Here is a 20,847-nt window from a genome sequence, read left to right as displayed (position 1 = left end):
TTATATGGACACGCTGTTCTGAACCTCCGCGGGGTCCAGGTAAGGGTAGCTAATGGGCAGTGACTTGTTCCTCTGCTGGATTTCCTTGGAGATCTCCGCCAGACGTGCCTGGAAGGCTGCAATAAGCCGCTTGGGCTCTGCCTCAGTGAAGTGCTCCTCAGGGTAGTAGCCCAGGGGTCTCTGGAAAGGAGCGAAGAGAGAAGTGAATATGGAGGCACTGAACTCACAGATCCCGCTTGGCAAAGGGGAAGAACCAGGGTCCCTTCCAAGCTGGCCCGAATGTACTTCTTCTTGGATCCCTTCTGATGCTCCTGGGTAATGGACAATCAGGCACAACTGATGCTTTCTCCTGCCCTTTGGGTACCAGGGAATCTCTCACTAGCCACCCATGAGAACAACTCCAATATCTGCTTCCAACAGAACATAAGAACGGCCACACTGGGTCAGACCAATGGTCCATTTAGCCCAGTGTCCTGTCTTCCAACAGTGGCCAGTGCCAGGTGCTGTAGAGGGAATGAACAGAACAGGACAATTATCAAGTGATCCATCCCCAGGCACCTGACGCCTGCTTCTCTCCGCCTCCTCCCCCGAGGCTCCCCCTGCCTGCCCGCTGCTCGCTCTTCTCTGACCCCCCAAGTGTCTCCCACCCACCGCTCCCTCCTTTCTGCCTTAAGGGCGCGTGACGGGGGGAGGAAGCGGAGAGGAGGGAGCTGCGGGAGGTGCTCAGAGAAAGAGGCAGAGCTGGAGAGGGAAGAGGCACAGTATGGGCAGGGCCGCGGAGGAAAAGGCGGAACAGGGGCAGGGTCTTAGGGCGGAGCATGGGCAGGGCCATGGTCCATGAGTGCTGAGCATCCCTATTTTTTCCCCATAGGTGCTTGAGCCCCAGAGCACCGACGGAGTCAGCACCTAGGATGCGTTGTGTGACGAACGACTTCCCTGTGTTTGTTTTACTCCTGCTGCCCATCCTGCGGCGTTGAGTTTCCCATATAACCCCAAATGCAGTCTGGTGAGATTGTCCTGCCGTGCGCGTTGAACCTCGCCTGATTTGGGTTTTTACCCTTGGGAGGGGAGTCACTAGGGAAATTTCCAAGGAATTGTTTTCCATCCGAACATGGAGTTTTGTCACAATGTAAATGTTTCACAGGAGCGTGTCAATTCCACTGGGAAAAAAGTGGAAATCATTTAGACTTTCTTGTTGAACTTTGATCCGGTGAAAATGTTTTGTTTTGACTTTATCACTTCATTTAAACTTGTATATTCTATTATAATCTTTTAATATTCTATTTAATATTATATATCTTTTATATTATCCTGTAGTGTTTTGATGTGATCAAAATATTTTAATATATTTGTATAGAGTATATTTAATACTAAATTACAGTGTTATGCCATTAGAGAAACAAAACTTTGAAATATTATAGTGTATATATATTATATTTAACATTTAACATGATGTAATGCAGACGTGTTCAATATATATTTCTGTTCTGTAACTGGGGGAAAAAAACAGACGTTGCAGTCATATCATCCAATGATGATAACACTCTTTCCTTTCCACTAGTATCTCAGGAGGAATTTAAATCTCAGCCACTAAAGATAGACATTTTTTAAATCAGCAGATCCAGATAACTTTCAACAAAGAGTTTTAGAAGAGCTGGCTGAGGAGCTCACTGGGCTGCTAACGCCGATTTTCAATAGGTCTTGGAGCACTAGGGAAGTTCCAGAGGACTTGAAGGAAGCTAACATTGTGCCAATATTTAAAAAGAGTAAATGTGATTTCCCAGGCTGGTCAGCCTGACGTCGATCCTGAGCAATATAATGGAGCAGCTAATAAGGGACTTAATAAAGAATGAAAGGAGTGTAATATATATATATATATATGGAGATATACATATCTCATTGAGCTGGAAGGGACCCTGAAAAGTCATCCAGTCCAGCCCCTGCCTTCACTAGCAGGACCAAGTACTGATTTTGCCCCAGATCCCTAGGTGGCCCCCTCAAGGATTGAACTCACAACCCTGGGTTTAGCAGGCCAATGCTCAAACCACTGAGCTATTCCCCCCATATAACAAATGCCACTCAGCATGGGTTTATGGAAAATAGATCCTGTCACACTAACTTGATATATCTTTTTTGGATGAGATTACAAGCGTGGCTGATAACGGTAATAGTATTGATGTAATAGACTTAGACTTCTGTAAGGCATTTGACTTGGTACCACCCGGCATTTTGATGAAAAAGCTAGACCAATATTAACTGAACATGGCATACAATGAATGGATTAAAGAGAAGGGAGGGTGGCAATGCCATACCGTGCCGCCCTTCCTTCTGCGCTTCCCTATCTCTCCACTCCGCCTTCAGAGCTGGGCGGCCAGAGAGTGGCAGCTGCTGGCTGAGCGCCCAGCTCTGAAGCACAGAAGGAAGCAATTTCAAAACGGCAGAAATTCTCCGTGGGACCCAGCTCCACTAGGAAGGCTGAGTTGGGGGATGGGTCCCTCGCAACCACCCTAATTTGCAGGGCTGATGAATATGCATGGCCTTATTTCCATAAATGCCCTCTTTCTCCCAGCATTCCCCAGCCATTGTCTCCCCCCCCACATCTGTCCCTCTGTCTCCCCCAGCCATGCCCACAGCTCTCAGCCAGCATCCATGGGGCCGCCCCACTCACCAGGTCTCCTGGCTCGTAGCTCACAACGGCGAGGAGGGAGAGGAGGGCACAGGTGGCATTCACCGCGGGCAGGGTGTCCAGGATGCTGCGCAAGGTCGCGGTGCCCTTGGTGGTGGGTGGGGGAGCTCTCAAGGTTGCTGGTGTGTTGGGCATCCAGGCGGCGAAATCGTACTGTGGTACAGACACACCCGGTGGGTCAGAGCCTCGCCTTGCGGGAGGGAAAGCTACCCCAGAGCACCCAGGAGTCCTGAGAAAGGGACCCTAGTGGCTACAAAGCCAGGCTGTGGATCCTGATTAGACCTTAAAGGCACAGCATTTAGGTGGTAGTATATCTTCACAGCAGACTTAGCCCAGGTTCTCACCTGGGTGTTGCCTCCAGAATCATAGAAGATCAGGGTTGGAAGAGACCTCAGGAGGTATCTAGTCCAACCCCCTGCTCAAAGCAGGACCAACATCAAGTAAATCATCCCAGCCAGGGCTTTGTCAAGCCAGGCCTTAAAAACCTCTAAGGATGGAGATTCTACCACCTCCCGAGGGAACCCATTCCAGTGCTTCACCATCCTCCTGACCCCCCTCCTGTCCACAGATAAAATGCTCCCAGCTGGGCTTGGTGGGGCTTTAAACCCAGCTCACTGGCTTGGCTCAGGGGTGAGAATCCAGGTGCTGGTAACCCCCCTGCCCCCTCCCCCAACACATACACACACTTTCGCAATGAGGACATAGGCTAAACCACTTGGGTGTTCTCTGCCTCCCAAGCATCTTCCCACGACTCCCCCTGCACCCTCATCACCGCAGCCTCCTTTTCCTCCCACTCTGGTGCACACGGGAGACAGCGGCGCCGTGCCCCTAATGCTGGGTTCACACCATTTCCAGCCCATCATGCCCAGCAGGGAGAGACAAGTTCACTGAGACGGACTCACCCCACGGCGCAGCACAGAGAACTTGGGGACAGACCCCCATATACCCTAGAGACACAAATGGGAGGGGACAGCACCGGTAACCTGAGTCTTGCACCCTGGCTAAACAGAGTGCCGATCACCCCAGCAAACTGCAAGCAAGGCATGGCAGTGCTGACTAGAATATGGTGGCTAGCATATAAATATAACTCATATTAATAGTATGTATTAGTGTCTATTAAGCACCAATAATATTAAGCACAACTATTTTAACAGTGATCTAACTCAAACTGGCCTAAATAAAAAGTGGGAATGTGCTAATAAAGTTTGCGGATGACACAAAGCTGGGAGGTATTGCTAACACAGAGAAGGACCGGGATATCATACAGAAAGATCTGGATGACCTTGTAAACTGGAGTAATAGTAATAGGATGAAATTTAATAGTGAAAAGTGCAAGGTCATGCATTTAGGGATTAATAACAAGAATTTTGGTTATAAATTGGGGACACATCAGTTGGAAGTAACAGAGGAGGAGAAAGACCTTGGAGTATTGGTTGATCACAGGATTACTATGAGCCACCAATGTGACATGGCCGTTAAAAAAGCTAATGTGGTCTCGGGATGCATCAGGTGAGGTATTTCCAGTAAAGATAAGGAGGTGTTAGTACCGTTATACAAAGCACGGGTGAGACTTCATCTGGAATATTGTGTGCAAACTGGAACAGGTACAGAGAAGGGCTACTAGGATGATCCGAGGAATGGAAAACCTGTCTTATGGAAGGAGACTCAAAGAGCTTGGCTTGTTTAGCCTAACCAAAAGAAGGCTGAGGGGAGATATGATTGATCCCTATAAATATATCCGAGGGATAAATATCAGGGAGGGAGAGGAATTATTTAAGCTTAGTACTAATTTGGACACAAGAACAAATGGATATAAACTGGACACTAGGAAGTTTAGACTTGAAATTAGATGAAGGTTTCTGACCATCAGAGGAGTGAAGTTCTGGAACAGCCTTCCAAGGGGAGTAGTGGGGGCAAAAGACATATCTGGCTTCAAGACTAAGCTTGATAAGTTTATGGAGGGGATGATATGATGGGATAGCCTAATTTTGGCAATTAATTGATCTTTGATTATTAGCAGGTAAATATGCTCAATGGTCTGTGATGGGATGTTAGATGGGGTGGGATCTGAGTTACTACAGAGAATTCTTTCCTGGGTGCTGGCTGGTGAGTCTTGCCCACATGCTCAGGGTTTAACTGATCGCCATATTTGGGGTCGGGAAGGAATTTTCCTCCAGGGAAGATTGGCAGAGGCCCTGGAGGTTTTTTGTCTTCCTCTGCAGCGTGGGGCACGGGTCACTTGCTGGAGGATTCTCTGCACCTTGAGGTCTTTAAACCACGATTTGAGGACTTCAATAACTCAGACATAGGTTAGGGGTTTGTTCCAGGAGTGGGTGGGTGAGATTCTGTGGCCTGCGTTGTGCAGGAGGTCAGACTAGATGACCATAATGGTCCCTTCTGATCTTAAGTCTATGAATCTATGAATACCATAATCCTGGTCACTGATGCTAAGTGTCCCATAACACCTTGCATCTGATGAAGTAAACGTTTGTCACAGATAGGAAACTTGTCAAAAATCAAGATACATTTGTTCTCTGTCTTACTACAAGCCAGGGAATAACCTTCACGGATCAGTGCCTGGAATATTAGCCTCCAGAACAAAGATATGAACAGAACAAGAAGTTAGAGAACTGGAACGAACTGATGGGTTGGGTTTTTGTGACATGTGTAACTTGTAAAATCATAGCAATGATACCAGCTGAAATGTGTAAATTGGGGAGCGCACCGTCCTCATGAGGTGAACGTAACATCACTGCACGGCCTGGCTCCTTGGAGGTTGGTAGTGTACAGAGCCTTTTCCCTGTACCATAGTCACAAACCTGACTGACACTGGCTATTTGATCTCTTGAGTATATTTCATAATGAACCAAAGTGTGGTCAAGCAATTGACTATACAATTTAGCAGCAACAGATTTAACACAAGCCAACCAACCTCGACTTCCCCATAAGAACGGCCATACTGGGGCAGACCAATGTCTGTCTAGCCCAGTACCCTGTCTGCCGACAGTGGCCAATGCCAGGTGCTTCAGAGGGAATGAACAGAACAGGCAATCATTGAGTGAGCCATACGCTGCCGTCCACTCCCAGCTTCTGGCACTCCGAGGCTGGGGACACCCTGCCCAGCTTGGTTAACAGCCATTGATGGACTTACCACCTCCCTCGTGTCAGGCGGCACCGCGGCAAGTGCTGTGCTGCAGAATTGGCATAGTTGCCATATTGCCCTGTGCGACGGGGAGGCTGAGGCTTCAGGGGGGCACGTCTCATGGACTGTAGCACCACAGCAAGCTGAGCCCCTGTGTGAACGCTCATGCAGTGCATTGTGGGAGTACTCACCCTATCTATAGCGGGTTTCACTCAGAGGCCAGCAGGCCATGGCTCGACAGTCCATACACCCCAAAACGCCTCGAGGGGCGGTAGCTGACTCGCAATGTGAGGACAGGGAACAGACCATACCTGGTGTATCACGGGAACGGGCCAGCCTGGTAGCCAGCAGGCCTAGCAGGCAAGTAGCAGACGGTCAAGCCCTAGAGTTCTCCCAAACGGGTGGTGGAGAGGGGTAGGGGGACCAGGGCCCTCCTGCTCCACTGGGTCTGGGACCAGGGCCCAAGAGGGAGAGGTGTGAAATGTCTTGCTCACCTCTTAGTGATGTGTGTGACTAGTCTCCTATCTCCCTGGTTTGGGGAGTGGGTGCAGCCCCCTTCAACGGAGAGCTCCCAATCAGCCTCAGGCACTCACTCAGCCATATGAGCTTTTCCCAGCCCTGTCCTTGAGTCCGGTTATTTTCCCTCAGCAGAGAGCGGGGGAGGGAAAAGGGGCAGGCCCCTGCCTGCCAGGTTGGGTCCAGACACTTTCCTGTGCACCACTTCAGGCCCAGAAGCTGCAAACTGGTTCCCACCCTGCAGACAGCGTCTCCCTCATTCTCTCCCCCTGCTTGACCCTCAGTGGCCCCTTTCGAGCAGATCCTCCATTCAGAGGATGCGCCGCAGCTACCGAGGGGCAGAGCCCTCTCAGCCCAGTGCTGCGCCTTCCCTCCCCCAGTCTCTGTCTCGGGACTGTCCAGGGGGTGGTGGGGGGAAATTTCACCGCGTCATAGAGTTTAAGGCCAGAAGGGGACATTGGATCATCTCCTCTGACCTCCTGGCTAGCACAGGCCCGTCCATTTCACCACTTCCCCCTGGGGTGTTTTGTTAGGCTAAAGCATTTCTATCCTCCGGAGGCTAAACTGCTGTGAGCCACGGGCAGAGGTGCCACCGAAGCGCCAGGGCAGCGTGTTGATTGGCTGAGCCGTGCTCAGAGGAATGGCATTGCTAGGAGCCGGGCGAAAGCCTGTCAAACTGCCGTGGAAACGCCCCCGTCGTTTCAGAGGCAATCAAGGGGCCACCCCTAAAACAAGGCCTGTTAGAGTCTGCTCAGAAACTAGCAGCGCGTGTGGGGGGATCCATTGTGTGACAGAGAACGCAAATGGTGACCAGAGGAGAACGGAGCGAGAGGCAGAGGCAGAAGCCAGCAAGCCAAACGTGGCCTGAGCACCTACAGTGCAGTGTAAACCTGGGGCGGTGGGACCCTGGTGTATGGACTTGCTGTACCCTAGCCCAGGCCTGAGCATCCACACTGCATTGTAAACCTGGGTTGACAATTGCTGGCCCCAGGTCTCTGCCATGCCAGCGCGTCCATAGAACCACAGGGTTACAAGGGACCGCAAGGGTCATCGAGTTGAACCCCCTGCCAAGCTGCAGGATTTATTGTGTCTACACCATCCATGACAGCTGGCTACCCAGCCTCCAGCCCATATTGCATTACACAGACCTTCTGACTCGGATCTGCAGCTTGAGCTGTGTCCACACTGCCCAATGACAGGGCTTGGATCTGATTCACAGCAGGACTCAGGCTCTGACCTACCCCACCAGCGAAGTCCGAGGATCTGGGTCCTGACCCAAGTCAGATTGGTCTGTGTGTGGATGAAAGGCGGGCTTGGGCCCAAACCTGAGTCACACCCCGGGCTTCATGTGCAGTGTAAACATACCCAGTGTGTCCCTGGGAAAAGCTAGAGAGAGAGGTTTGGGGACTGTTCGCTAAAGAAGCCTGGGTTCTTCCTGCATTCGGAGAAGCAGCGTTTATCCATTCCTGGTACATAAATCAGACTGCATCGAAAGAATACCAGACTCCATCAATTTCTGCATCTACCTGGAACGTACCGAGGGGCCTGAAACTTGACTAGCCACTCGGATCAAAAAGGGGCAACAGTGTGAACCTAGCACTAGTGGTGCAGCACCAATGTCTTCATGGGCCCAGAGCGGGAGAACCCACCTAGCCCTGAGGTGGCTTGGGCTCAATGCACAGGGACTTCCTGTGTGACCCGGGGGAAATCACTCAGCCGGGGGCTGGGTAGGTCTGTTCCCCAGAGGGGTCATCCCAAGCAGATTGGGCTGGTAGGTTTTAAGGCCAAAAGGGACAATTATGAGCCCCTAGTCTGAGCTGCCTAGCCCAGTGATCCCTGAATGGAGGCCAACAACCTCTGGAGAGGCTAGAACCAGATGCACGATCCCGGGTAAAGGTCTGGAGGGTCCAACACTGAATTATCCACCCTGCTAAAACTGGGCACTTTACTTCCAGTTTAGAGTCAATGGGGCCAGACCTCCAGCTGGTGTCAATGGGTGTCTCTCCATTGGAGTCAATGGGGCCAGATCCCAGCTGGTGTCAATGGGAATCTCTCCACTGGAGTCAATGGGGCCAGACCCCACCTGGTGTCAATGGGCGTCTCTCCACTGGAGTCAATGGGGCCAGATCCCAGCTGGTGTCAATGGGCGTCTCTCCATTGGAGTCAATGGGGCCAGATCCCAGCCGGTGTCAATGGGCATCTCTCCATTGGAGTCAATGGGACCAGATCCCAGCCAGTGTCAATGGGCATCTCTCCATTGGAGTCAATGGGGCCAGATCTCAGCCGGTGTCAATGGGGCCAGATCCCGGCTGGTGTCAATGGAGTGACACTGATTTCCCTTGCCATGGAGACGCCCTCTGGACCAGTGCAGAGATCCACCCACCAAATCAGCTGAGCTTCCCAGGAGCCAAAGAGGGGTGGGCACCTGCAAAGCAGCCTATTTCAGGGCTATTCAAACCCAGCTCCCCCCAACTCTCTCCTACCTGCCCGCTGTTGACAGCGGCATGCCGGGCCGAGCTGCAGTAAACGATCATGGTGAGGAACTTGATAAGCTCAGCTCTGGTCTGCAATGTGGAGGGGACACCTGATGGGTGGAGAAAATGACACAGGCAGTGAGTTAACACCAAGAGTCACCTCTGCCCTGGGGAACAACACACATCTACTCACACACACACACACACACTCATACACAGCTGCCTCAATCCCCCCTACCCAAGCACTGCTACAGGCTGGGGACCCACTGGCTAAGCAGCAGTTCTGCAGAAAAGGACTCGGGGATTACAGTGGAGGAGAAGCTGGATATGAGTCAGCAGTGTGCCCTTTTTGCCAAGAAGGCTAATGGCATATTGGGCTGTATTAGTAGGAGCGTTGCCAGCAGATCGAGGGAAGTGATTATTCCCCTCTATTCGGCACTGATGAGGCCACACCTGGAGTATTGCATCCAGTTTTGGGCCCCACACTACAAGAAGGATGTGGACAAATTGGAGAGAGTCCAGCGGAGGACAACAAAAATGATTAGGGGGCTGGGGCACATGACTTACGAGGAGAGGCTGAGGGAATTGGGCTTGTTTAGTCTGCAGAAGAGAAGAATGAGGGGGGATTTGATAGCAGCCTTCAACTACCTGAAGAGGGGTTCCAAAGAGGATGGAGCTCAGCTGTTCTCAGTGGTGGCAGATGACAGAACAAGGAGCAATGGTCTCAAGTTGCAGTGGGGGAGGTCTAGGTGGGATATTAGGAAACACTATTTCCCTAGGAGGGTGGTGAAGCACTGGAATGCGTTACCTAGGGAGGTGGTGGAATCTCCATCCTTAGAGGTTTTTAAGGCCCAGCTTGACAACGCCCTGGCTGGGATGATTTAGTTGGGGATTGGTCCTGCTTTGAGCAGGGGGTTGGACTAGATGACCTCCTGAGGTCTCTTCCAGCCCTAATCTATGATTCTATGATTCCCCGCTACGAGGAATGGGGCAAATAATGGAGTTTTTGGTTCACGGGCCATACAAGGGGGAAAAAATCATTTCTGGTCCACCCAAAACTGAAATTTTTCATGAACTGAAAGATCATAATGAAAATCAAAATGTTTCTTTTGGAGAATGTTGAAATGGAACGTTTCCTAGATGCTAAAGCCACCGTGACAGTCTACTCTGACCTGTGTAACTTCCTGGAGTTAATTCCTGGTTCAGCTAGCGCAGAGACTTCAGAAAAACATCCATTCTTGAGCTGAAAATTACCAGTGGTGGAGAACCCACTGCAGCCCTTGGGGAGTTATTCCAGTGGTTGATTCCCCTCACTAGTAAAAATTTACACCTTCATTCCAGTGGGAATTGGTTTGGTTTCAATTTCCAGCTGCTGGATCTTTCTCTGCTAGATCGAAGAGCCCATCATCAATTCCCCCCCCCCCCCACGTGCGTCCTTATACAGTGGTTTGGCCTCTACTTGGAGCAGCGAGGCCACAAGGAGAGGCCTGCATGGTTCCTTCCCCGGGCGATGCGGCCACACCCTGGTACCCTTTAGGCCTCTCCCAGCCCTAAGTGAGTTCTAACCAGACCCCGCTGGCTACACTGCAGAGAGTGAGCGAGGGGTTGGAGGACGGTACCGGACGACTTCCTGCCCATAAACCCTTCAGTGAAGATCTCTGTCACCCAGGCCTGCAGCTCGGAGTCCTTCTCGACAGTGGCGTCGCTCTGGTAGTACAGCCCAATGATGCCAGAGACAAAGCTGTGAGGGTTAAAGGAGAAACCAGTGAGCCAGGTCGTATGCAATGGGGTTAGTCCAGAGTCACACCGGGGTGAGCGAGAGGGGAACCAGCCCCGGAGACTCCAGCGGAGTTACTCCTGATTTACACAAGGGGGCAGTGAGAAAGGAATCAAACCCCAATGAGATAATAAATTACAGAGAATGAAATGTTATGGGAAAGTCACTAGATGGCGACACAGGACTAGGAATATATATTGTACATTTCCTAACAGAGTTTCAGTTGTAAGCCGTTTGCCACACACGTTGATTCCACACAGAGATATTTGTTTCGGTGGCAGGATGCTGCTAACAGCACTGATGTGATTTCAGTGATTCCTGGAAGTTAACCCCACTCCGGTCACCTGTACTGACCTCCCGCCCAGCCCAGACATCAAAATCTCACCCGGGAAGTCCTTGCTGAGGCTGAAGGGTAACAGGGTATCTCACAGTTCCGGGACTCCTGATCAAGATGTCAGACCTGCACTGCCGCCAATAGAACAATGCTGATTGACACCAGCTGGGATCTGGCCCATTGACTCCAATGGAGAGACGCCCATTGACGCCAGCTGGGATCTGGCCCATTGACTCCAATGGAGAGATGCCCATTGACGCCAGCTGGGATCTGGCCCATTGACTCCAATGGAGAGACGCCCATTGACGCCAGCTGGGATCTGGCCCATTGACTCCAATGGAGAGATGCCCATTGACGCCAGCTGGGATCTGGCCCATTGACACCAATGGAGAGACGCCCATTGACCCCAGCTGGGATCTGGCCCATTGACTCCAACGGAGAGACGCCCATTGACACCAGCTGGGATCTGGCCCCATTGACACTAATGCAGAGACGCCCATTGATGCCAGCTGGGGATCTGATGGGCATAAGAAGACCCACGGGATCAGGCCTCACATTAAAAACAGCAACCAGCTCTGAAAGGCCTGTGTCCCCTGATGGCCTAGTAGTTAGTGCAGTAATCTGCAATGTGGTAGACCCAGGTCTGAAGCCCCACTCTGCAGCCTGTTAATCTGAACACAGGGATGTGCCCCAACCCCTGTGCAATAACTGCGTGGCAGGAGGGGTTCCCTGTGAGGAAAGGACTGGCCTGTTTTAAGGGCCTCATTCCAGGGGAAGATTTGTGGCTATGAATCAGGCACCGCCCTCTAGCCTTCAATTAGGCACCCAAAACTCTGCCTACTGGCCTGTAGCTTCTTTGATGCCTAACTCTCCCCGTGTGGTTTTTGGGGAGCCTAAGTCAGGGCTGAGACGCGCCCTGTCAGGCGGATGCCAAAGCACCCTTGCGAATCTGGCCTGCCTCAGTTTCTCTCAAAGGGGGTTCACCCTACTGGCCTGCCTTTGCAAAGCCCTTTGAGATCTGACGAGGATCGGCGCGAGGGGCAAGGATTAATATCGATCGCTGCCGGACGTTCCCACGCTCCTGCCCAGCCAGAAGGGCGACGTCCCAGAAAGCACCCAACTCTTTTAGAAGCTTTCAGCCAAGGTGAATTTCACCCGGGCAGCATTTTCTGTGCTCCCTCCCCTGCGTCCCTGAGACAAACCCCCAATTCTGTTGGCAAAAATCTCTTTCCAAAGCCACGTTCAGCATTGGTGGATCAACTAGCTTCGGAAAGCCTCCGTCACGCCCAGTGATATTTAGCCCAGGCTGTTTGCATTTTCCCAGCTGCCCGCGGGAACGTGTCTGTGTCTCAGCAGCTTGAGGAAAAGGCCTGAACCCTTCTCTAATCCCCTGTCCTGCCCCGTAACCTACCCATGCACTAGGAACTAGGAAAGACAGAGGAGTAGGTCAGATCCCCAGCTGGTGTAAATGGGTGTCACTCCATTGGATTCAGTGAGACCAGTTTCCCAGCTATTATCAAGGGGCATTTCTTTATTGGGGTCAATGGTCCTGACTGAGCCCCAGTGGGGGTAACTGGCTGTTGCTTTGTTGGAGTCATGGGGGCCAAATCATGAGCTGGTGTAAACTGATGTAGCTCCACAGGGCCAGATGCAAATTAGCATCACTCCATTGAAATCAACGGGGCCAGATCCCAGCTGGTGTATTTTTACCCCAAACCTAATATATTATTGAAAGAGTTTTTTGGGGTTTCTGGTGTTTTGTGAAAAATGCTCAATTTTGAACCACATGAAATTTTTCAGCCAAAAGCTGAGCGAACAGCTGTTTTTTGAGAGAATCAAAAGTTTCACAGAAACGATTTCCATTGGTTCTCTCTCCCACCCTTTGTCTATTTAGATTGTGAGCAGGTTGGGGCAGGAACCTTCTGTCCGTGGGTGTCTCTCTCTGCAGCACTAGCACCCTGACGGTACCGATCTCGGTCAGGGTCTGTGCAGCGCCTGGCACAACGTGGGCTCTGATCTCGGTCAGGGTCTGTGCAGCGCCTGGCACAGTGGGGTTCTAATCTTGACTGCAGCAAACTATAATCACTTGATCGCAGCCCATAAGTATCTACATGGGGAACAAATATATAAAATGGGCTCTTCGGTCAATCAGAGAATGTCTAAGAAGAGACAATGGCTGGAAGGTGAAGCTAGACAAACTCTGACAGAAAATAAGGTGTCATTTTTTAAAGGCGAGAGTAATTAACCACTGGAACAATTTACCAAGGGTCATGGAAGATTCTCGCTCACTGGCAATTTTTAAATCAAGATTGGCTACTTTTTTTTCTGAAAGATCAGCCCTAGGAATTATTTTAGGGAGGTTTTCTGGCCTACGTGAGACAGCAGATCAGAGTAGATGATCACAATGGTCCCTTGTGGCCTTAGAATCTATGAATAAAAATGATAGGACCAGAACCTCAGTGGGTGTGAATAAGCACAGGTGTATTGAAGTCTCACAGATTCACATCAGCTGGGGATTGAGCCCAAATCTTCAGGCCTCATGGACGTGAAGAAAACCTCCAGACTGTGACCTGAATGTAACCTGATGCAGCGACGCTGCCTGAGTTTGCAGAGAGTCTGAGCCCATTGCTTTGAGAGGAGGGTGGTGAGGTGCTCCCCATATGTGCCATTAACTCTGACACATAAGGACAACAATTTCCAGCTCCCGATGACTACATCATTGCGGATGAAAGCACATTACAGAGGAAAGAAATGACCCCCATTGTGATGTTCTACTTGGAGCAGCACCTCATTGAAGGGGAATGCGTGGGTGGGGCTTGGTCTGTGGATGGGGCTTGAGAGAGCACTACCTCTGTTTTCTCCTAGAGATTCACTGCTCCGCCCCAGCTCCACTGTGGTTTCTCCACCCCCACCTCCGTGGCATCACTAGCCCCCACCCCTGGATTCACCTCTCCACCGCTGTCCAGATCCTCATGCCATCATCCCGGTAGTAGTAATTGGGGAGCAAGGTGACACCACGAGCTTCCAGGTCGTCTGGCAGACAGAGCTCCTCGTAACTCACGTTCTCCACACCCTTGGCCACCAGCTTCAGCATCCCGTCTCGACCTGTCGAAGAGGCCTGGAAGAGAGACAAGAATCTAGAAATCTTGAGAGGACAGATCCCAAACTGGTGTCAATGGGCGTCTCTCCATTGGAGTCAATGGGGCCAGATCCCAGCTGGTGTCAATGGGCGTCTCTCCATTGGAGTCAATGGGGCCAGACCCCAGCTGGTGTCAGGAGTCAATGGGCCAGATCCCCATTGTTTGTTAATCGGCTGTAGCTCCATTGGCTCAGTGCCGATTGACAGCAGCTGGGTTAATAAATTATGCCTGAGCGAGAGCAGATCTTTTAGAAAGAAACCTCCAATCTGGAGCTAACGTTTCCGGTAATGAACCCTCCACCACCCCTTGGGAAGCTGCTTCTAATGCTTCCTCTCCAGCCTGGGACCCAGCTGCCACTCACTTCCAAGCTGAAGAGATCTAACTTCAACTCCCAGCCACTAGATCTTGCTCTGCTGAATAAGGAGCCCTCTGCTCTCCGAAATCTCCCTAGGCAGGTACTCATAGAGTGTGATCAGATCTCCTTTTATCCTTCCCTCATCAGCTGTATAGAGCAGCATTTCTCAAACGGGGGGGCCTGATCTAAAAGTGGTTGCAAGGGGGAGGCCATGAGAGGAGACCATCTGGCAAGGCACCCAACTCTGAAGGCAGCGCTGCTGTCAGCAGCAACACAGAAGTAAGAGTGGCATGTGTGTGTGGGGGGGGGGGTCATCACTTTTTTTGGGTATCATCACAGCCTGAAATATTTTCAAAGGGGGTCCCAGGAAAAAAAGTTTGAAAACCTCTGATACAGAGTCTCTTGGTTTAGTGTAGACACCACAACGGGGCACCCTGTTCCAGTCACAACCTCCCTAGGGCCGTGTCCGGACCTAGCGCCGATGCAGTGGGCCGATGAAGACATTTTAATTTCTTTTTCAGCTCAGTGAAAATTCCAAAAAATTGGGGGGAAAAAATTCATTCCAGACTGAGGTGAAAACGAAGGTGTTTGAAATGTTTGGCAAGTGGAAAATGTAAAACTAAAATCTAGATTTGTTCTGGGTCAAACAAAACCTTTCGTTTGGACAAACCGGATAATGGTTCCCCTTCGCCAAATGGTTTTGCTTCAGCACAATCCAACCGTTTCATTTGGATCTCGACCTTTTTAAAAACGGGTTGAAACAAAAAGTTGTGGGTTTATTTTAACTGAAACAACTCAGTGAAATGGACGCTAATTCGTGAAATGTTCGGCATCACCAGATCTGCATTTATTTTCACGAAAAAACAGAAAAAGCCCCACCCAGCGCTAACTGCCATCACCCTACGGCTGTTCTGGGTTAGCCCTAGAAAGGCCAATGTATCCGCCAGCTGTGCTGTAGGAATGCCTGGAGCAGTCACAAGATACCACCCGTTCTATAGATGGGGGAACAGAGACACAGAAGGAAACGGGCGTGACTACAGTCACATCACAAGGGAGTGGCAGAGCTGCAAAGATACCACACATCCTGAAATCCAGCAGCCCCCTGCTCTACCCGCTAGCCCCTACTCCCCTCCCAGAGCTGGGGATAGAATCCAGGAGTCCTGGCTCCCAGCCCCCACCCTGCTCTTACCAGGGGACCAGAGTCACCTCTCACCTTGTCAAAGACCCCTCCCGGCTGGATGAGGTTGGTCCTGACCAGGGTGTTGATGTGCAGGGTGTAGCGGGTGTGGGGGATCAGGAGCTGTGGGGAGCAGAGAGACGTGGGGCTGAGCTGGGAGCCTGGTCCAACCTCCCCACCCCCAGCGACACAGCCCCTGTGGGATACAGGGCACATTGAGGGGTGACGGGCCCACGCGGCTGCGTGAAACAGAGACATGCCCACACACAGCAGGGCACAGGCTCAGCCAGACATAGCTGGGACCGGGCACATCTGGGTCTGAGTCAGCTTGGCACAGCTGGGTGCAGACGGCACCCGCAGAAGCAGCTGGGCATAGCTGGGGCATGGATCCAGGTGGGGAGTGGGCACCTTTGGCTGCAGATGGCACCTTCGCCCCCAGCTGGGGAACAGGCAGAGCGGGGCACATCTGGGGCAGGGGCTGCAGCTGGGCACACACCTGGGTGCCCTTGGACCGTGCAGACACTGATGGGCCATGGCACGGCCAGCTGGGCACATTTTGAAGCGCTATCGGATGCCTCTGGGCACATCTGGGGCACGGATGCAGCTGGGCACATCTAAGACACAGACGCAGTTGGGCACAGATGTTGCTGAACACATCTGGGGCACACATCTGGGGCACAGATGCAGTTGGGCACAGCTGGCGCACAGCTGTCTGCTGGCCAAAGGCACAGGAAGGACATGAGGGGGTAACCCCTCCCCCCGCTCGGTCCCTCGCCCCCCTCACCTTGTAGACAGGATGGCACATGGGCAGCTGGCGCAGTGTGGCCATGCAATACACCTCACAGAGGAAATGCGCCTCCAGCAGGTGGGTGTTGACCTCATGGACATGGAAGTTGGCCAGGCGCACCCAGATCTTGGCCAGGGTCCAGTCCCACTCAGGGTCACTGGGCAGGAAGATGGGGCTGTTGGGGCCCGGGTGCTGGCTGAGCTGTGAGGGCAGGGAGAGGAGATGAGAAGAAAACAGCCTCCTGCATGGACCATGTGCTGTGAGTTGCCAGCAGGGGGCAGCGCAAGACTGGACAGAGAGCCCTGCAGCTGGAGGTGGGGCTAAGGCTTGTGAGCTTTGACATCCTGAGACACCCAGTGGGTGGGAATTGGAGGGGGGCTGCCCCACCCAGGAGGGCCCCACTCCTGAATGAATACTTGGAGCAGGAAAGGGGGAATCACAGCCCTCCTATGAGACTTCTGGTCCATCCGTCCATCCATCCATAAGTGCAGACTCTGCGGGTGCTGCGGAACTCGAGTACTCACGGAAAAAAATAGGGGGTGCTCAGCACCCACCAGCCACAGCGGGGCAGCAGATCAGCTGTTGGCGGCTGGTGGGAGGCACTTGGGGAGAGGGGAGAGCAGCGAGTGGCAGGCAGGTGGGGGGCCTCGGGGGAGGGGGAGGAGCAGGGGTGGGAAGAGGTGGAGCAAGGGCGGGGCCTCATGAGAAGGGGCGGAGTGGGGGCAGGGCCTCAGCACAGAATGGGGTGGAGCAGCCACTGGGAAAAATAGAAGTCAGTGACTGTGCATCCATCTGTCCCTCCCCTCCATCCCTCCCACCCATTTGTCCATCCCTGCCCTCCGTCCTACCGTCCCTCTGGTCTGCTCAACCCATCCATTCTTCTGTCCATCCTCCCATTCGTCCTCCTGTCCCTCTTGTCTCCCTGACCCATCCACTCTTCTGTCCATCCTCCTGTCCCTCTTGTCTCCCCGGCCCATCCATCCTCCTGTCCATCCTCCCGTCCATCCTCCCAAACCTCTGGTCTCCTCGGCCCCTCGATCCTCCCGTCCGTCCTCCCGTCCATCCGGTCTCCCTGGCCCATCCATCCTCCTGTCCCTCTGGTCTCCCCAGCCCATCCATCCTCCTGTCCGTCCTCCCGTCCATCCTCCTGTCCCTCTAGTCTCCTCGGCCGATCCATCCTCCTGTCCCTCTTGTCTCCCCAGCCCATCCATCCTCCTGTCCGTCCTCCTGTCCCTCTTGTCTCCCCGGCCCATCCATCCTCCTGTCCGTCCTCCTGTCCGTCCTCCCATCCCTCTGGTCTCCTCGGCCTGTCCATCCTCCCATCCGTCCTCCCGTCCCTGTGGTCTCCTCAGCCCATCCACCTTCCTGTCCGTCCTCCCGTCCCTCTGGTCTCCCGGCCATAAGCACCGACTCCGTGGGTGCTCGGGGCTGGAGCACCCACGGAAAAAAATTGGTGGTGCTTAGCACCCACTGGCAGCTCCCTGCCCTGCCCCCCTGCTCCAGCTCACCTCCGCCTCCACCTCCTCCGCGAGCGCGCCGCCGCGTCCTGCTTCTCCCCCCTCCCTCCCAGCGCTTGCGCCGCAAAACAGCTGATTCGCGGAGCAGGGAGGGAAGGGGGAGGAAGGGGAACGTGGCACGCTGGGGGAAGAGGCAGGGCCGGGGCGGAGATTTGGGGAAGGGATCCAATCGGGGCAGGGAGGGGGCAGAGTTAGGGCGGGGACTTTGGGGATGGGGTTGGAATGGGGGCAGGGCCAGGGCGGGAATGGGGTGGAATCGAGTGGGGCCAGGGGTGAGGAAAGGGGCGGGGGGCACAGGCACGGAAGCCACGGCAGACCTCCCGCAGAACCACCGCCGAAGGCTGCCTGACTGCTGTCCTCATGGCGACCGGCAAGCCGCACCCCGCGCTTGCTGCGCTGCTGCCTGGAGCCACCCCTGTCCCCAGCCCATCCATCCTCCCATCCATCCTCCCGTCTCTCTGGTCTCCCCAGCCCATCCATCCTCCCATCCATCCTCCCGTCCCTCTGGTCTCCTCGGCCCATTCATCCTCCCATCCGTCCTCCCGTCCCTCTGGTCTCCTCAGCCCATTCATCCTCCCATCCATCCTCCCGTCCCTCTGGTCTCCTCGGCCCATCCATCCTCCCATCCATCCTCCCGTCCCTCTGGTCTCCTCGGCCCATTCATCCTCCCATCCATCCTCCCGTCCCTCTGGTCTCCTCGGCCCATTCATCCTCCCATCCGTCCTCCCGTCCCTCTGGTCTCCTCGGCCCATCCATCCTCCCATCCGTCCTCCCGTCCCTCTGGTCTCCTCGGCCCATCCATCCTCCCATCCGTCCTCCCGTCCCTCTGGTCTCCTCGGCCCATTCATCCTCCCATCCGTCCTCCCGTCCCTCTGGTCTCCTCGGCCCATCCATCCTCCCATCCGTCCTCCCGTCCCTCTGGTCTCCTCGGCCCATCCATCCTCCCATCCGTCCTCCCGTCCCTCTGGTCTCCTCGGCCCATCCATCCTCCCATCCGTCCTCCCGTCCCTCTGGTCTCCTCAGCCCATTCATCCTCCCATCCGTCCTCCCGTCCCTCTGGTCTCCTCAGCCCATTCATCCTCCCATCCATCCTCCCGTCCCTCTGGTCTCCTCGGCCCATCCATCCTCCCATCCGTCCTCCCGTCCCTCTGGTCTCCTCGGCCCATTCATCCTCCCATCCGTCCTCCCGTCCCTCTGGTCTCCTCGGCCCATTCATCCTCCCATCCGTCCTCCCGTCCCTCTGGTCTCCTCGGCCCATTCATCCTCCCATCCGTCCTCCCGTCCCTCTGGTCTCCTCAGCCCATCCATCCTCCCGTCCCTCTGGTCTCCTCGGCCCATTCATCCTCCCATCCGTCCTCCCGTCCCTCTGGTCTCCTCGGCCCATTCATCCTCCCATCCGTCCTCCCGTCCCTCTGGTCTCCTCGGCCCATTCATCCTCCCATCCGTCCTCCCGTCCCTCTGGTCTCCTCGGCCCATCCATCCTCCCATCCGTCCTCCCGTCCCTCTGCTCTCCTCGGCCCATTCATCCTCCCATCCGTCCTCCCGTCCCTCTGGTCTCCTCGGCCCATTCATCCTCCCATCCGTCCTCCCGTCCCTCTGGTCTCCTCGGCCCATCCATCCTCCCATCCGTCCTCCCGTCCCTCTGGTCTCCTCGGCCCATTCATCCTCCCATCCGTCCTCCCGTCCCTCTGGTCTCCTCGGCCCATTCATCCTCCCATCCGTCCTCCCGTCCCTCTGGTCTCCTCGGCCCATTCATCCTCCCATCCGTCCTCCCGTCCCTCTGGTCTCCTCGGCCCATTCATCCTCCCATCCGTCCTCCCGTCCCTCTGGTCTCCTCAGCCCATCCATCCTCCCGTCCCTCTGGTCTCCTCGGCCCATTCATCCTCCCATCCGTCCTCCCGTCCCTCTGGTCTCCTCGGCCCATTCATCCTCCCATCCGTCCTCCCGTCCCTCTGGTCTCCTCGGCCCATTCATCCTCCCATCCGTCCTCCCGTCCCTCTGGTCTCCTCGGCCCATCCATCCTCCCATCCGTCCTCCCGTCCCTCTGCTCTCCTCGGCCCATTCATCCTCCCATCCGTCCTCCCGTCCCTCTGGTCTCCTCGGCCCATTCATCCTCCCATCCGTCCTCCCGTCCCTCTGGTCTCCTCGGCCCATCCATCCTCCCATCCGTCCTCCCGTCCCTCTGGTCTCCTCGGCCCATTCATCCTCCCATCCGTCCTCCCGTCCCTCTGGTCTCCTCGGCCCATTCATCCTCCCATCCGTCCTCCCGTCCCTCTGGTCTCCTCGGCCCATTCATCCTCCCATCCGTCCTCCCGTCCCTCTGGTCTCCTCGGCCCATTCATCCTCCCATCCGTCCTCCCGTCCCTCTGGTCTCCTCGGCCCATCCATCCTCCCATCCATCCTCCCGTCCCTCTGGTCTCCTCGGCCCATTCATCCTCCCATCCGTCCTCCCGTCCCTCTGGTCTCCTCGGCCCATTCATCCTCCCATCCTCCCGTCCCTCTGGTCTCCTCGGCCCATCCATCCTCCCATCCGTCCTCCCGTCCCTCTGGTCTCCTCGGCCCATTCATCCTCCCATCCGTCCTCCCGTCCCTCTGGTCTCCTCAGCCCATCCATCCTCCCATCCATCCTCCCGTCCCTCTGGTCTCCTCGGCCCATCCATCCTCCCATCCATCCTCCCGTCCCTCTGGTCTCCTCGGCCCATTCATCCTCCCATCCGTCCTCCCGTCCCTCTGGTCTCCTCGGCCCATCCATCCTCCCATCCGTCCTCCCGTCCCTCTGGTCTCCTCGGCCCATTCATCCTCCCATCCGTCCTCCCGTCCCTCTGGTCTCCTCGGCCCATCCATCCTCCCATCCGTCCTCCCGTCCCTCTGGTCTCCTCGGCCCATTCATCCTCCCATCCGTCCTCCCGTCCCTCTGGTCTCCTCGGCCCATTCATCCTCCC

At 54.4% G+C, this 20,847-nt stretch overlaps 1 protein-coding gene across 1 annotated transcript in view; it reads right to left on the bottom strand.

Moving 5' to 3' along the window:
* The window catches only part of LOC135889175 (hydroperoxide isomerase ALOXE3-like), a 46,090-nt gene continuing 25,243 nt past the window's right edge, over positions 1-20,847 (bottom strand). The window contains exons 8-14 of the mRNA XM_065416988.1: positions 16,386-16,589; positions 15,638-15,724; positions 13,878-14,047; positions 10,438-10,559; positions 8,828-8,928; positions 2,669-2,839; positions 1-180 (exon numbers count right to left, since the gene is read on the bottom strand). Of these exons, the coding sequence (XP_065273060.1) occupies positions 1-180; positions 2,669-2,839; positions 8,828-8,928; positions 10,438-10,559; positions 13,878-14,047; positions 15,638-15,724; positions 16,386-16,589 (1,035 nt within the window). The remainder of the gene's footprint in view (positions 181-2,668; positions 2,840-8,827; positions 8,929-10,437; positions 10,560-13,877; positions 14,048-15,637; positions 15,725-16,385; positions 16,590-20,847) is intronic.

This window comes from Emys orbicularis, chromosome 15, assembly GCF_028017835.1.
Source record: "Emys orbicularis isolate rEmyOrb1 chromosome 15, rEmyOrb1.hap1, whole genome shotgun sequence".
In the NCBI taxonomy this organism is placed as follows: Eukaryota; Metazoa; Chordata; order Testudines; family Emydidae; genus Emys; species Emys orbicularis.
Note: the sequence above shows the minus strand (reverse complement) of the source record. Positions and strands in the feature narration are given on the sequence as shown.